The 17,045-nt window shown below is 40.8% G+C and overlaps 3 protein-coding genes across 3 annotated transcripts; 2 read left to right on the top strand and 1 right to left on the bottom strand.

The window, feature by feature from the left end:
- Positions 1-259: 259 nt before the first annotated feature.
- FOMMEDRAFT_150858 (uncharacterized protein) lies at positions 260-2,786 on the bottom strand (the record flags this gene model as incomplete). Its single annotated transcript, XM_007262053.1, has 4 exons — positions 260-2,149; positions 2,215-2,304; positions 2,381-2,650; positions 2,715-2,786. The coding sequence occupies 4 exons, from the start codon at positions 2,784-2,786 to the stop codon at positions 260-262; spliced, it is 2,322 nt and encodes a 773-aa protein (XP_007262115.1).
- A 2,388-nt stretch (positions 2,787-5,174) lies between these two features.
- On the top strand, positions 5,175-5,511 carry FOMMEDRAFT_150860 (uncharacterized protein; the record flags this gene model as incomplete). Its single annotated transcript, XM_007262054.1, has 2 exons — positions 5,175-5,423; positions 5,476-5,511. 2 exons carry the CDS (start codon positions 5,175-5,177, stop codon positions 5,509-5,511), a joined length of 285 nt encoding a protein of 94 aa, XP_007262116.1.
- Positions 5,512-6,451: 940 nt separating this feature from the next.
- On the top strand, positions 6,452-8,521 carry FOMMEDRAFT_25327 (PLP-dependent transferase; the record flags this gene model as incomplete). The annotated part of the gene is made up of 11 exons (XM_007262055.1): positions 6,452-6,492; positions 6,618-6,634; positions 6,711-6,986; positions 7,045-7,111; positions 7,208-7,227; positions 7,309-7,406; positions 7,471-7,564; positions 7,634-7,821; positions 7,895-8,016; positions 8,156-8,396; positions 8,453-8,521. 11 exons carry the CDS (start codon positions 6,452-6,454, stop codon positions 8,519-8,521), a joined length of 1,233 nt encoding a protein of 410 aa, XP_007262117.1.
- Between the last annotated feature and the right edge of the window lie 8,524 nt (positions 8,522-17,045).

Here is a 17,045-nt window from a genome sequence, read left to right on the forward strand (position 1 = left end):
ACAGTAGCGAGTGAATTGGATTAATCGAACTTAGATGGGATGAGATGATGGATGATGGATGGATGATGGATGATGGATGATGGATGATGATAGAGCTAGATTGATGAGAAAATGAATGAAATGATACGACAAAAAAAATGCTGGTATTTGAAAATGTGGATTGAGGCAGAAGATGAATCAATGTATGCATGGTTGGAAAGGGGAGAGTAGGATGAAAGCAAAAAAGAGAGACGGATATGGGTCTTGCGAGGGGCAGGGATCATAAACCCGCCGTTGCCTTCTCCGTGTCTTCACCCGAACCACCAGGCCTAGAAGGCACGACCTCAACCTCCTCCTCCTGCCCCTCAGAAACCGACGCCTCTTTCAGCCCAATCTCAGACTCATCCAAAGGCCCGAAATCTGAATCAGGCAATGCAGACGGAGGGAGCCTACATCCTCGCACCGTCACCATCTCCCTTTTTGTTTCAATTTCCACGTCCGGTGGAGAGTTCGAGATCTTGTCCTCTTCCTTGCCCTCTTTCGTCGACTTGACCTGGAACGAGAGTGAAGTAGGTGATGGAGGGAGAGGGATCATAGCCGGGTCTACTACCCCTCCATCTTCTTGTATGCGTCCCAACGAATCAGAACTCCCGTTCAAAGGTGAGGGAGGGAGTGGTACATCCTCCGGCTTCTGTATTGTCGACGTTGTCAGAGTCGGGGGAGTGGCCTTCCTCGCACCTACGAAAGAAGCAAAAGGCGCAGGCGACGGCGGTAACGGTACCATCGCCGCCTCCCTCACTTCTTCTTCGCTTTCTCGTTCCTCGAGAATGGCGATCCTTGTCGGGAGGGTGAGTGAAGCTGATTTGCCCTTTTTACTGGACGTGGATGTGGATGTTGACCGGGAAATGGACGTTGCAGTGGAATTGGAGGTGGAGTGTGAAGGTGCAGGTGAGAGTGAGGTGGAATGACTATGTGAATGCGAGGGAGTGGGTGAAGGAGAGTGTAAGGATGAATGAGTTGGAGACGGCAAGGGAGAAGGGAAAGAGGTAGCAGCTGCCACTGCTGACGGTGTAAGTATCGGTTCGGGTAGGACGTATCGCTCTCGTTCCCGCTTTTCCTTATCTTCTCCTCCTATCCGCTCCTCACTAGGCTGTTGTTCAACCCCACTCTTATCCTTATCCTTACCCTTCTCGTTTTGTTTCACCTTTTGTTTCTCTTTTTCCTTCCCCTTCTCACTTTTCTTCCTCAACCTCGCCGCAAGGGCCTTTGCAAAGTACGAGATTCGTCGCGTTTGCTTCACGTTCGCATTCGGGTTTGGGGTGACCGAGATGGAGGTGGAGGTTTGGATTGGGATTGGGGTCGTCGTACCATCCTTCGTCGGTGTTTCTCCCCCATTGCCTCCGTTCCCATTCCCCTTCTCTTTCCCTTTACCAGTACCTTCACCAGAACCAGCCCCAGAAATCAACAACGCGTCCTCCGCAGCTTGTCGCGCATCAAACGGTGTCGGTTTCGGTGTCGGTAACGGCGCTGGTGTAGAAGATGGAGATCGCAAAGACATAGGCAGCTTCCCGCGTAACTTTGAGATACTCCCCGACCGATCCCTCGCCCCCGTTCCTGTCCCCGTCTTCTCCCTCTCTGATTTCTTGGGTGGTCCGCCAACGGTCGTAGTAGTGATGCTCATCCGCCTACTCGGGTCCGCTGTGTCCGAGGTAGAAGCTTCCTTTCCACCAGATTCACTCTGCGACGTACTTTCACCTGTGCCCGTTTGCCCAGATGCATGATCACCCGACTCCTCGACATTCTCAGTCCTCGCCTCATGCACCTTCACACCAATAACAACACCCTCACCCTCCACTCCCCCAATCACACCTAAATCTCCACCATAATTATAATTATAAGCCTCATTCAGCGCTCCACGAGACCTCATCCTCGTCAAGATCCCCCTCGAAAACGCGTTGGACATTGCCTTTGTGAGTGTGTTACGACGACCTACAATGGTTTCTTTTTGAGTTGTGTGTGTGAGGTCTTCTTCATGTTGTAGGCGGTCCAATGAGGAATTCGAGTCGTTTGGGTGTGAGTTAGGATTGGAGTGGTGATGAGAGTGCGAGCGGGAGTGGGTGTGGGGGAGGGAGGAGGTGGAAGTTAGGGAGGTTGTTGATGTTGTATGTGTCTTTATAGATATGTTACGTTTGGTAAATTTATTTTAAACGATGGGTGATGATGAGGTAGACGTACGTGGGCACGATATAAAGGTGAAGCGGACCATTGGACGGGAGAGGTTACACCGCTCGCAGTACGGTGGAGTTCGGCGGGGACATCAGGGTACTATCCAACAACCTCGCGTATTAGCAAATTTCGAACACTTCCAACATTTAGAATAATAAGAAACGGTTCAACTTACACTGCCCACCCTCGAAATAGTGATACTCTGTCTCCTCCTCTTCTTCTCTTTCCCCAACAAGTCCGCATTCACGTTGGAGAGCGCGCTAACGAGTGGGTCAAGCGGAAGCGGACTCGTTGAATGAGGAGGTGAGGGCGTTCCTTCCTTTTCTTTCTCTCTGCCTTTCTCTTTCTCTTTGTCCTTTACTCTTTCCTTCGCCCGAGCCTCTTTCTCCCGAGCAGCCTCGAGCATCGCGCGTCGTTCGCTTGCTTCTTCGATTTCTCGGAAGACCTATTTCGGAAACGCATAAGGCCGACATCTTTAATGATTAGAACAAGGAATGGGAAGGGCGTACCCTCTCGAGCTTCTCATCCGTCAAGACTACATCCTCTGACTTGGTATCCGAGTTCGCTGGTGAGAACGACATGGTTTGGTTTAGCCCCGCTTAATACCTCGACTTGTAGATCGTGTCGAATGTGTTAACTGAACCGGGCGATAGTGTGAATGCAGAGTGCGACCAAGGTCAAAGGATAGGACAAGATACGCAAGCGCCTTCAAATATAGACCGCGTGTGGGAGCGCCGCAGTAGGATATACGAGCGCCTAACAAGAGGTGCTGTCCCTTAGACGAGATGCGTACGCAGTCGAACGAGTAAATTCGGTTGGGTCGAAGAACACAGATGAGGTAGGTACGCGTGCGTGATGCAAGTGTGAGGTAGTCGGTGCTTAGGTAGTTAAGCAAATTGCTCCAAAGCAGCTCAGAGCTTAATAACGCCCAGTCTGTTAGAGGGATAAATGGGAGAGAATATATAGTTAGCGTATGTGTGCCGGTGAACAACGTCACTCCGCACCGGAGCACGAAAGCAGTGCAAAGTCAAAAGCGAAATTAAAAGGCTGTTATGGCATGTACGCAAACCGGGGCCAAAACAAGATGACACGAAACACGAGACGAGCTAAAAGCTAAAAGGCTATGAACACCGGGGGAAGGACCTGGAGCGTACCTGACGCGACCACACTTCAAACGCGTGCGACCTTGTTTACTTTCGGCAACTCGGTGTACAGTAACAGCAGCAGCGAAGGATACTGTCACTATGATTGTGGCCAGGAACGCGAAAGAAGAAGGAACGGAGTGTGCAACGAGGATCAGTCACCGATGATAGGATCGAGTTTGTTGGCACCAATGGCAGTGCACCTGTTGCTTGTTGGGCTTGTTGGTTCTGACACGCGTACAGAGAGCACAGCACAGCAAAAAACCGACACGCGTCAAGGCGATCCGCGACACGACGTCCCGGCCAACAGTCCGACACCTAGCTTCGAAGTCGGTCGGAGGAGCGAATTGAATGCCGAACACCGAGGACCGAGTATAGAAGACGGAACAAAAAGGAACGGAAAGCAAAAAGACTTAAAGAGGCACGGAAGAGAGGACGGACAACGACAACGGTGAAGGAGTCGAAGTACAGTAGTAGGAGAAAAATGATGAGAGAGGAAAGGAGAGAAAGAGGTTGGCCCGGTGACCCGTCGCAGCTCAGCTGATGCTGATGATGCTGAGAAAAAAAAATCGGGAAGGGATGCAGGGGAGGGAGGGACGGGTGAAGATGGATGGATGGCCAACAGAAATCGCGGCTCTCGAAACAGAAATTATCGACAGCGTCCAGAAGACTACAGGTTCGGCTGTTTCCGTCCGACGCAGCTGGTTCCTCTCCGTCCCGCTTTCCGCCTGCATTCTCTCTCAGACGATTCTTTGCAGGTCGTCAAATTTATCTAAAAATATTGTCCACCGCGCACACTGATTATCCTGAGAACAATTTACTCAGACATAAGCACCCACCTCAACACAATTTTTTTCTCAACCACATCCAGTCGATCAAAGTTCAAACACAAACCAACTCCATCAACCCGCGACTCGGCGCGAGTCCGCGAGTCTGGCTTCTAAGAACACTGCACTTCATTTCCATCCATGATGCAGATCTTTTCCAGAATCCCCGTCGGACAAATCACATTCCCATTTTCTTTCCTTCGTTTTTACTCTACTTTATCAGCACTTCTCGACTTCTTTCCCTCTTCGCCTTTTTCCTTTCTGTCTTCTCTTCTTAGTGCGGTTCCGAAGATTAGGATCCGCGTAGAGTAGGGAAAAAATTGTTTCAATGCGTGACCCGGCGGGACGATACCCATCGGCCGACACGACGTGCACTGCACATACAGTTTATACGACAATATAGACAGTGAGGTTCTACTACTTCCCGCCGGAGGAACCTACACAGCGTTCCGCGGCTCCGCGCTACGTCCCCAAGGCCTTCCCCTCCATTACACTTAGACAGTCCTTCCGGAGCGGACTTCCCGTTATTACTTAGACCTCAGAACTTCGGCCACGTTGTCTAATGTCTTTGCCAGGCATCGCCTTCCCTTTGACGCCGGACGCATGGGCAGCACGAGTTTGTAGATAAGATAAATGAAATGAAAAAAATGATTTGCAGGATGTGTTTAAAGGTAGCTTTTCCGCTGCTGTATTAAGATATATTATGTATATGATATATATGATATTATAGCACCCTTTTATACGGCCAGTCAGTAACTAGAGATCAAGGTAGCTTACAACTAGCTTGTAAGTCCTCAGACTTGGAGGCTGATACCAATGTGGAAAAAAGAAAGTCCTCAGCCACCACAAAACTTAGCTTAACATTACAGATTTTTATTTTCATGTGCTTTTGCAGTTGTATTTTTTTAAATCTTTAATCCATCTTTTGGGAGTTTGTTTTGCCAAACACGGCATAAATAACTAAGTAACCGCGCGTAAGTTATTACATAATATCTCCACCATGCCTCTACCCACCTACTTCCCACATATCGTATACACAACTGCACTCACCTCACTCGCGCTTCATCTCCTTTCTACGCGTAAGGAAGGTGAGGCTTCCAGACAGCATACCGAGGCGAGAATTGGTTTGTTGGAGGGACTGGCAAGTAGGCTGCATGCTGGGGAGCGAGTGAGTGAAGAGGAGATTGGGAAGGTTAGGAGGTTGATGCGGGAAGGTGGAGTGGTTGAAGATGCGACAGCGGGACATGGTGTGCTTTTGAGACATTTGGCTCTTATTTAAGTGATACTGACCTTTATGATAGGATAGAAAGCTGTGTGTTGAGTTACTTGCCGTCTAGGCTAATCTAATTTTGGAGCAAACTGACGCACACCCATACTGTGGCGGAATGGAATCGAAAAGGATAACTTTAATTCACTCGCTCGAACACTCTGGACCAGAATGGGGATGAGTGGCTTATCTTTATCTTCACGACTTTGTACGTACGGGGCCGTTCATGTACGCACTCTTACTCAATCGACGTACTGGATGTATCGCAATTTTGGATCCTCTTTTACATTTCGCGCGTACTCTGCCATTCTCCGAAACAGGTGTAAATCTCGTACTCGGATGTAGTTCTACAAATTGTGCATTGATTCAATGATGCTGAGACTTGATGCTAGGCCAAGTCGACTGGTCTGTTTCACAATCTGACAGTCGCGGCTGCGAGTAGGCCTATAACAGGACGATCAAGAGCGCTATTCAGTCATGAATCTTTCGTATCATGACCGGCTCACGCATAGCTTCATTACTTATGCTGCGTAAGGTGTTCCTGGATACCTGGCCATGCTTTACCCCAGACGAAACATCTTTTCACCGAAAATATCGATCTAGTGCACATCGCTATCGTTCACTCTGCGGACTTTTGTAAATTCCAATGCTTAACGGATGCTACGCATGCTCCGGTATACGCTACTTCACGACGTGCGACGGAACAACGCCCGGCCTGGACTTGCTCATATCGAATATGAAGTGCTCTTATCGGTCTCCTAATGGGATGCTCTATGGACTCGGGCTTGTGCGGTTTGTAAATAATCTCTTAATACCCTGATGCTAAAGAAAATAACAAAGAGCGCAATGCTACAATGCTCCCAGCTGCGGTCTTGACTACGTGTGCCTGAGATGATCTGGGTACTCTTTTCTCTATAAATTCGTCGCTTTGCCAGTCTATTTTGAGCAACTTGAGATACCCACCAGCCATCTCTTGCAAACTTCTTTTATTGACGAACGAATGGAGCGAAATGCTCCTTTGGCTAGGACTACGGATTCTTCAACAGAATCAGTACGGTTTCATCAGGATTGTATATGCTCCGCCTTGTTTCGCTGAAACGTGCTTTACAGATGTTAGACTGGTCAAACCTATCTGTCACGTGAAATTTACAACCGTTTCCTGACAGATGGTTTTAGCCAGAAACTGAATCCGAGTGAGTCAAATCACACCTTTTCCCAATCAATATGTTATGTGCAGTGACAAATCAATCTTGCTTCGAAAATACACAGTTTGCCAATTTGAGGCCTTCGAACGCCAACCAGGGATGATCTCCGTGCTCGCTGGGAAACCCAATGCATCCGTCTTCCCCTTAACATCCTTCCAATTCTCGGCCAAGTCGCCGTTCGACCAAGACAAAGAGGATGCATTCAGGGTGATTGGCGAAAAACTAACGCAGGCTCTGCAATATGGACCAACACATGGGATTCTGTCTTTGATTGAATGGATGGACGGAAGCTTCATGAAGGATGGAGACTTACGGTTGGGAGTGGGGCGCAGGACCTTTTGTACAAGGTAAAAAGCGTTGCTCTGTGTGAGAGCAAGAGGAGGATGTACTGCCGACAGATCTGAAAGCAAGCAGTGCGGTCATCCAGCCTGGAGATTATGCCTTGATCGAGCCGCCAGCGTACGCGTAAGTTGTTGCCTTACATGTATTGTACGCGTTCGACGAGACATGACGGTCTTCGATCTTTGACGTTATCAGGCGTTATATAACTTTGCTTCAAAGATTGAAAGCAAACATCATACGTATGTATTTGACGTTGTCTAAATTTCAGTTTGCTCGTACTGACTCGACATTTGCGCTGACTTACTGTCACGAAGCGATAGACACAGATAATGATGGAACAAAATCAACAAATCTACGTGAAATCCTGGAGAACTGGCCGGAATCCAGGCCGTTTCCTAAGATTCTGTATACAGTTCCGGTACGTGAGCCATTTCTCCTTCCATTCATGACAGTAACTTATCTATGGACATAATTTTCTATAGTACAGAGGTAATCCGTTTGGAGCGACAACATCAGAGGAACGTCGACGGGATATCCTCGCCTTGGCAAGAAAATACAACTTCCTGATCTTCGAAGGTAGGGACAACAGCAAATCTGCAAATTTGTCAATCCAAAAATCTTGATCGCCTTGACGTTGATTATTAGATGACCCTTACTTCTACTATTATTACGGAGACTCACTGTGTCTGGCATTGTATTTCGCACTGGAGCACGAGCTACCAGAGGTGGGGAGCGTTGCTCGGTTCGATAGTCTGTCAGAGATTATCTCGGGTGGTTTTCGAATTGGGTTTGCTTGTGGACCTGAGGTCAATATTGATGTTGTGAATGTTCACGTAAGTTCTATTATAATCCTGCCCGTACAGCTTAGACATTTCAGGTTAGGGTTAATATAAAATAAATTGGTAGACCTCAATATCGAATTTACAAGCTTCGACATTTACCCAAGTTATTGCTGATACATTCCTGTGCTCTTGGGGACATGAAGGATTCAAGAAGCATGCAGAGCACGTTGCAGAGTTCTACAGGAGGTGAAGGGATGCTTTCGAGCACGCTTTGCAAAAGCACATGAAGGGTCTGGCAGAATGGACAACTCCAGATGCAAGATTGTTTTTCTGGTGAGCGCAATATTTCCTTGCATATGATTAACATGAATGAGCATTTCTGTAGGATTAAGCTTTTGTTAGATAACCCGTCTACTTCTCACACCCTCCGAGGGGCACATGACAATCCAGAGGGGAATTCTGACTGCATACTCTCATATGCCATTACAGAGGGTGTACTCCCCTTACCTGGAATTTCGTTCATGCCAGATGTGAAAGAGACGCCGTATGTGCGCGTGCCGTTTAGCCAGATTGAAGAAGATAAGATCAAAGAGGCTGTTGTACGGTTGGCAAAAGCAGGGGAGAGTGTACGCCAGAATGGATGTTCCAGCACTGAGCTTGCCTGGATATAAATGATGGAAAGAATGCACTTGTATTAGACTTCACAATCGAGAGTATAGAGGTGGAAATACTTATGTTACTGATAGGATAATCTGAGAATGGAATTGGTCTTAGGTGACTTCAATTAATTGGCAGGAGCACTTGCAGGACGGTTGGAAAATTTTGGGGTGGCTTGGCAAAGTGGACGTACCTTAATATATACCAAATAGAGATGTAAATCCGTGCAACTCTCTGCAAGTGTCTTTCCATTATGCTGAAATAAAGAAACAAAAATCAACTACAAAAAAAACTCCCACAGCTGTGGCTTGAAATACACTACTCTAGGCTCTAAGCAGTCAGGTATAAGGAAGAGAGAGAGAAAAAACCTGCCAGGCCTCCTACTTGTATAGAAAGAGAAAACAAGTATTCTAGAGTAGGACAAAGGGGGTAAAGGGGAAATGAATAAAATAAGATAAATATGTGTGAAGGGCTGCCTGTCTACCAGGTGGTTAAAATCTTATTATAGTCTAAGTTAGAGTGTTTCTTGTGTAAGTGTGTGTTAACATTTTGTTTATACTTATACTAATGGTTGCAGCCTAGGATGAGGCATGTGAACTTCTTGGTCAAGTCAGGTTCCTCCTTGTGAACAGGAGGGAGGGGTAACTTTGATTTTGATAGAGGGGGTAGCTTGTAGTTATAGTGTGTGTAAGGTTAGAATGCCTCTACTAAGGCAAATGTTGAGTTTGGGTAGTACAGACAAGGGGTTCAGTTGTAGGGGAAAGGCTAGAGCATTAGGCTGGATAGGGAGGGCAGGGGTGTTAGACTGGATGGCTGAGCAAGAATGTACTCTGCTTCAGCCTTGTAGTTAAGAATGATACTTAAACATGTATAGTACAAGTGTACTATAAGTACAGCTATAATCCTGTAGGTTAGACTACAGTTTGAGCACAGGTGTAGTACCAGATCTGGACATGCATATTTGAAGGGCAAGGGTGAAGGGAGTTGGACACAAGGTGAAGAGTCAACTTCTACTAGGTCCTTGTGTATAAAGTAAGGCTCAATACCTTAAGGCTTGAAACTACAAGGTAGAGTTGTGTTAACCTGGTCTACAACTATAGGTAGGATGCTCTAAGTGTTGTCCTAGACAATTAGTAGACTGTTTAGTAGTTTGCTTGCCAACATTGTCTTAACACACATTAGTAGAGACAGGTCTGAGTTTATAATAATATGCTCAACTATAAGGGGAGTATAGGTTAAAGAAACAGTAGGTTTGTACTTACAACTTTGTTAGTACAGTGTGTAGGTAGCTCTACAGAAGGTAGAGAGGAGAGCAGTAACAGCATTTAAACATGTATTAAGACAACATGTTGTATTTACTAACAGTAACAAAATACATTAGTTACTTAGTATTAAAATAAGAAGTATAATCAAGCATTACTACTTTGAAAACAAAAAGGTACTACAAATGCTTATTACTCCTGGAACAGATCTATCTAACAATACAAACAATATGTACAATACAAACAAAGGTAATAATGAAACAACACTATACATGAATATGGTAGAATTGTTAAGATATGTTACAGATTGTACACAGCCAGACATATCTTATATTACTAGGTAATTAGTACACTACTTACAAAAGCCCCAAATGTATCACTACAAAGTAGTGAAACATTGCTTTACATATTTAAAATATATAACAAATTGTTGGCTTCAACTTGGAAGCACAAAGACCTTAAAACTACAAGGCTATTGTGATACAGACAGACAAATGACAGAAGGACATAAAGTAATAAACAGTTACATCTTTCAATTAGCTAAATCAACCATATCTTGGTTAAGCAAACAGTAAAACCTGGTACTACTATCTGTTTACAAAGCAGAGTTGTAAGCACTAGCATATACTACTTAAGAAGCCATTTGGCTCAAACAATTTGCTGAAGAAGTACTACAGACTGAATCAGCACCTATTATGATTTATTACAATAATCAAAGTGTAATAAAGACTGTAAAGTCTGACAAAATAACTGTTAATGTTAGGAATTGTAAAATACAGTAACTAAGTTTGGAAAAGCTTAACTCAAGACTTGGGACTGAGTAGTTTATATACAAAACCCTATTGGTCACAAGTCTAGAGATTGGCCAGATCAACTAGGCTACCTTTGTTGTCCTGCTTAGTAAGAACTCTAGCTCAGCATTATTAACCTCTAATCATTACTAATGGGTGATCAATCCATCAGCAGAGAGAGGGGACAGGAAGGAGTAGGTACTAAGTCAGTTAGGAAAAGGTAACAAAACCTGAGGACAAGGTCTTTATCTCTCCAAGGTTAAACACATACTCTAGCACAGTATTACTTGATAACCTCAACCAAAGACAAGTCATTTAGAATGCTTGTATAGAGAGGGGATCTGGAAAGAGTATAGTGTCTAGAGCAAGAAGTATAAAGGAAAAGACTAGGAGAAAACCTGAAGAGATAAAAGGAAAATATTATACTTACTTACTACATAGCTAGCTAGGAATGCTTTGTACAAAGACAAAGGACCATTAAAGCTAGGAAAGAGTCAGAGCCAATACTCTGTAGCTCTATGCTTGAGGAGGACTAGTACTAGTGAAGGAAAGGGAACTAAGAGCTCTAAAGGAGAGACTACAGGAAAGTAGTCTCCTTTATACACTTTGCTTATATAGATGGGAAAGTAATGAAGTCATAAACATGAGGACTACATGAGGACAACATGAGGAATACATGAGGCAATCTAGAACTTTGGTTGTAAGTTCTATGATTGAATACAAAAGCATAAAGATAAGGCTAGAAGTTAATAAGGATAATTGTCTCCTAAACTAAGTCTATTGAAGAAGACTTAGGGAAAGATCTAGAACATTAGTTGTCAGTTCTAGGGTGTACACAAGGCAGTCTAGAACTTTGGTTGTAAGTTCTAGGGGCAGTACAGAAGTACAGCCTTTTATATTACAGAAGTCATAAAGAGTCATTAGAAGTCATAATACTCCACCTTATGAGAAAAGTGTATTACAAACTAGTGTACAGGAAGTACAGGTCAAGTCAGACAGAGTCATAGGAACAATAGAGAGCTCTACTTCATGGGAAAAGTATTACACAGCTTACACAGCATAACTAGTCAGGAGGACTCATAAGGAGTCATTAGAAGTATGAGATAGAAGACATAACAATACAGTAAAGGAGTCATTAGAAGATTAATCTAGGATACAAGAAGACACAAACTAGTGTCAGCAGATTAATAGAAGACACAAACCAGTGTAGCATACAGTCTAAAGGATTAGCCAGCTCCACTTCATAAGAACAACAGTGAAGGGAGTTACTAAAGTCACTAGAGTAACATCACTCTAGCAAAAGGTATATAAGGAGGCCAGTTTGGCCCTCAAAGGATAGTTTTATCAACTTAAGTTACCTAGTACTTGGAAGTACTCTACTACCAACCTACTAGGCTACACTTGCAGCTTGACTAAAGTAGGACTCCTCTACCCTCTCACTATACAAGTCTACAAGTCTTACCCTTTATACTCTATTCTGTTACTATTCCTAAGGATTAGGACTAGTAAAGTGAGTATATCTTACAGTTGAGAGGGAAAACTTAAGGGGGGCACACATAGACAAGGGGTGAGGTGACAATTGACTGCTCAGTGTCTCTTGTCCTTATATTGTATGTATTCTAACTGAGACATTATAAAGTCATTGTCTTGTGGTTTGTCTATTGATGAACTAATCATCTCATAATACTCCCCTTCAAACTCTTACTAGTCTGAGTAAACTGGTAAGATGTTTGACTTGTGGTACATGTAGTGCTTTAGTTAATATGTCTGCTTGTTAATCATTTGTCTGTATGTATTTTGCATTTATGTACTCTAACTCAATGTAGCATTTAATAAAATCTTTCTTATGATCTAAATGCTTCATTTGTTCCAAATATTTGAGTTTGTCTAATGTAACCATTCATATAACAGCATTGTTATTACAATAGATATTAATTGGTGCATCAGAGACCTGCAGAATCTCTTCAGCTAAATGAGTAAGTGTGATTGCTTCCTGTGTTCCTCTTACAAGAGCTATTAATTCAGCTTCATACGTCAAATTTGCTACTAGTGTTTGTCTTTTACTTGACTATGAAACTAATGAATCACTCAAGTAAAATGTATATCCTGATATTGCATGATGCCCTTCTTGCATCATACTGTCTGCATCTGTATATCTGTTCAATATTGATTGATTTGTACTGCCAAGTTGGAGCCAGACATTGTTTGTAGTTTTTAAGTACATGTAACAATGTTTAAGTGCCAGATAATGCTTCATACCAGGGTTATTAAGGTATTTAGCTAACTGATTTGTTGCAAATGCTATATCTGGCCATGTACAGTCTACAATGTATCTAAGTGCACCAACTATGTTCATGTATAGTATATCAGACATTTGTTCTCTATTGTTATTGGTTTGCAATACTGTTTTTAATTGTGTACTAGGCTGTATAGGTGTTTGTACACTTTGTTTGTTTGTAAGTTTGTAACGTTCTATTATACTATTAATATAATGTGTCTGACACATCCTGATGAATCTATACTCTCTGTTGCATTGAATCTCTATACCAAGTAGCTAGTGTAATTTGCTACTGTCTGTATATTGTAAATAATGTACAATAGATTGTTTTATTATTGTAATAGTATTATTATTCATTACTGTAATAGTAATATTGTTGACATGTACAAATAATATGGCTACAGTTATTTCTTTCTTCTTTGTGAAGAATACAGTGTTATCATGTTTGGATTTTGTTAATCTGTATTTAAGTAGTATATTAGATAGTGTTTTATACTATCTTCTACCAGCTTGTTTTAATCTGTACAGCACTTTTTGTAATTGTAATATTTGTCCATTCTGTAATCCATCTATTAAGTTACCTGGAGGAGGTTTAACATATATTTCTTTGTCTTCTATCAATTGTCTATACAGATATGCTGATTTTATATCTATCTGATGTATTTCATAATTATTAGATGCTACCTATACTAAGGTAGACAAAACATAAACTCAACTAGCTGTGTGACACACATGATCTACCCTGAACTGTCTAAATCAGACACAAACTATGACAAGGAAACTTGTTCAACCACAGAGCTGAAATCCACAAAGTAGCACTATAGAATTGTTAGAATTATGCTTTTCTACAGAATGATGTAACAGATTTTCAAAAAAATAAAAAATGACCAAGTTATTTCCAAAAGACTATTTTTTGCTCTAAATGACCTGATTGTTATTTTGCCACACACAAAAAAAAATTCTGCAAATTCTTGTCAAATTTCACTACCCTCAGCTACAACATTATGACAAATACCTCCCATATACGGAAATTACGTAATATTATTAATACATCCTATAATTGTCTCAACAGAAAGCAGGCTTAGTGAGCCAGTAAGAGGTACTCATATCACATATACTGTTACAGAAAACTGTAGATAAGATGTAGATGTATATTTAACAAAAAAAACTGATAATATTTTTTTTTGCCTTGCCCTCTCATAAATTTCGCCGCTAGGGTCCTTCCTAATTAGTTAAGCGAGTCCGTGACACGTTACTGTCACAGCTTGTCGAGTTTATCTTTCATCTACCTTAATATTAATCACACTGTAGATAGTCTAGCAGTAGGAGCAAATAAATCGTCCATATGATAGTCAAGGCTGTCAATCTGATAGTTTCCTTGAACTACTAATTATGCTTTGTATTTTTCTATGCTATTGTCAGTGTATTGCTTTATTTTATAGACAAATCATGTTCTGATGATGTTAATATTATTGTGTGGATTCATGATTTCCCATGTATTATGATTTTCTAATTGTTTTATTTTGTCTTTCATAGCTGTAATTCATGAATCACAATCCAGACATTGGATTGCTTCATAAAATGAAGTTGGATCTGATTGTATTTCACTTATTTTAGCATTAAATTCTGTTAAATGAATGGCAATATTATCTTCATCCTTTTTGCTAAGTACATACATGTGTATTGTTATGTGTTTATTCTCCATACATTGTTCAAGCTTAATAGTATGTTCTGTTGGTTTCTGTTTCTGTTCCAATCAATGTAATTTAGGTTCTACTTCTTTTTCAGTTAATTTAACTTTGTTGTCTGTTAAGTCTATTGGTTCTGCCACTTTTCCTTTTTTGTTAGGATCAGTGTTGTCTGTATCATTGTCATCCGTTCTCATTATTCTATTGTCTGTTTCATTCTTTTTAATTATTAAACACTTGTTCATATTGTTGTTTGTATTGTCTATTTTCTCCCCTTCAATTTGAGGAGGTTTACCTTTGAGAAATTGAATATTTTGTTCAATGGTAATTTTATTATTGTGCCATGTTTTATAGCCTTTACTTTCATTGTCTAATCCTATCCAACAAGTAATGATACCTTACTGTTGTATTTTTGTAGGATTTTCATTGCAAATGATAATATATTGACCAAATTTGTATATATTATCAATTGTTCTGTGTGTTCTGTAACATTTGTAATGTGGGGTATTGTAATTTAAAGCAGTATACAGTGTTCTATTATGAATATAGGTAATATGAATTACTGCTTTGGCTCATAATGTAAACAGTAATTCAGTAGATGTTAGATATGCTCTTACACCTCTAAATATAGTTTTATGAGTTTGTTCCACTATTCTGTTCTGTTGTAGAGTATGATGTACTGTTAATCTTTGTTTTGTTTCTTGTGAATCTAAATATTGTTGGAAATCTTCACTAAGGAATACAGTATTGTTATCACTTTGTAAAAGCTTTATTTTAACTCTGTGTTGTGTAAATATTTTAGTTGTCTATTGTATGTATTGTGTATATGCATTAGATTTTGTTTGTAATTTGAGCATTATGCACCAACAAGTAGAATTGTCTACAATTGTTAATAAGTAGTGTATGTTCTTATATGTGTGCAGTTCAATAGGACCAATGATATCAATATGAATAAGATCTCCAAATTGATTTGTAAGAGGAGATTGACATAGTTTTGGTATTGGTGTACATTCAATATTTACTTTTATACATTCAATACATTCTTTTTCTTTGTAGTTCATTATTTTAGTTGATAGTACACTTGGTTGTGTCTTTAATAATCATTTAATATAATCGTAACTTATATGTCTGAAGCGTTTATGTATATCATAAATAGATAGTTTGTTCATTGTTTTTAATAAATGATTATTGTACAAAATATACAAGTTATTTCTCAATTGTATATGTCCAATGTATTCATTACATAGTAATGTTATAGTACAATTATTGTTTGTAAACATAAAAGAATAACCTTCCCTACATAGTAGTGCTTGACTTATGAGGGAAAAGGTCATTTGTGGATAGTAATAGATGTTTTGTAATGTTATGACACTTCTTTCTTGTATATTCTTTGGGATTTCGATACACATAGATCCTGCTCAATTAAGAGTCATTGTTGATCTATTTGCAATAGTTACAATTGTAGGAGTTATGTCATGTACATCTGTTAATCAAAATAGATAAGGAGTAGCATGTATTGATGCACCAGAATCAAGTAAATCCATCATTTGTGTATAGGATTTCTTGTTAGCTATGATTGTATTTGTAAATATGTTAGTACATACTCAGGAAACATATTGTTCGAATTGTTTGTCCTGGTTGCTTGGAATAAGAGTGTAGGTGTTATTGTTCATTTCAACATTGCCTTCCTTTAATTCAACATTGTTTTTGTTTGGGTTTTCAATAATAAATGTGTTTGTTGTGTTTTCCACAGTTTGATTTGTTTTATGTACAATGTTAGCTTGATGTTTGGTGTGTGCAAGCTTTGTAGCTTCAGTAGGAGGTTTGCAGCATTCCTTAGAGAAATGTCCTGTTTTTCTACAATTGAAACATTTTGCTTTTGTCAGATTGAACAGATTTGGCAGATTGAATTTCCTCTGCTTATTAGCTTTATACATTGTATTAACATGTGCATTATTCTTTGTCCAATCATTGGAATCTTGTGCTTGTTTAGTACAGTAATTGTTGTAGGCATTCTGTAATGTAAGGATTAGTTGCTTCAGTTTGACTTTCTTATGTTCATTGACTGGTTTGCCTTCGTTTTGAGCATCAGTAGATTGTATTATTGTATTTACTATGTGTGTATATTGCTCAGGAGTGGCAAGCAATATTGCTGCTTTGTATGTAGAGTTGTGTGGTGGATTACTGTTAGCAGACAGAGTTGTGTATACTTCCTCAAGTCTGTCTAATGTATGTCTAAAATGTTTTACATGGTCTCTACAAATAAACAGTGCTGATTTGTTGATAGCCTTTTTACATGCTGTCTGAGGGTTAAAGCATTCTTCAAGCACTTTCATTAACTGAGGGATAGATGTATTGAAGTGTATATAGTTTGCCAATATTGTGTCAGTAATGTTATTAACTATGCATGTATGAATGGCCTTAACTATCTCCCTCTCAGCTTTGTTCTGCAGTTCATCCTTTAGTAAGTGTTTGAAGCACATAGCTGCAACACTAGAAACAATGTAGTAGTGCCACATCTTGTAGTTTGCTTCAGTCTTAAGCATTGTGATGTTTTGACCAAAGTATTTAGGTACATTGGCTGGTTTACAGTGTGTAT

This window comes from Fomitiporia mediterranea (assembly GCF_000271605.1).
Source record: "Fomitiporia mediterranea MF3/22 unplaced genomic scaffold FOMMEscaffold_1, whole genome shotgun sequence".
Classification (NCBI taxonomy): domain Eukaryota; kingdom Fungi; phylum Basidiomycota; class Agaricomycetes; order Hymenochaetales; family Hymenochaetaceae; genus Fomitiporia; species Fomitiporia mediterranea.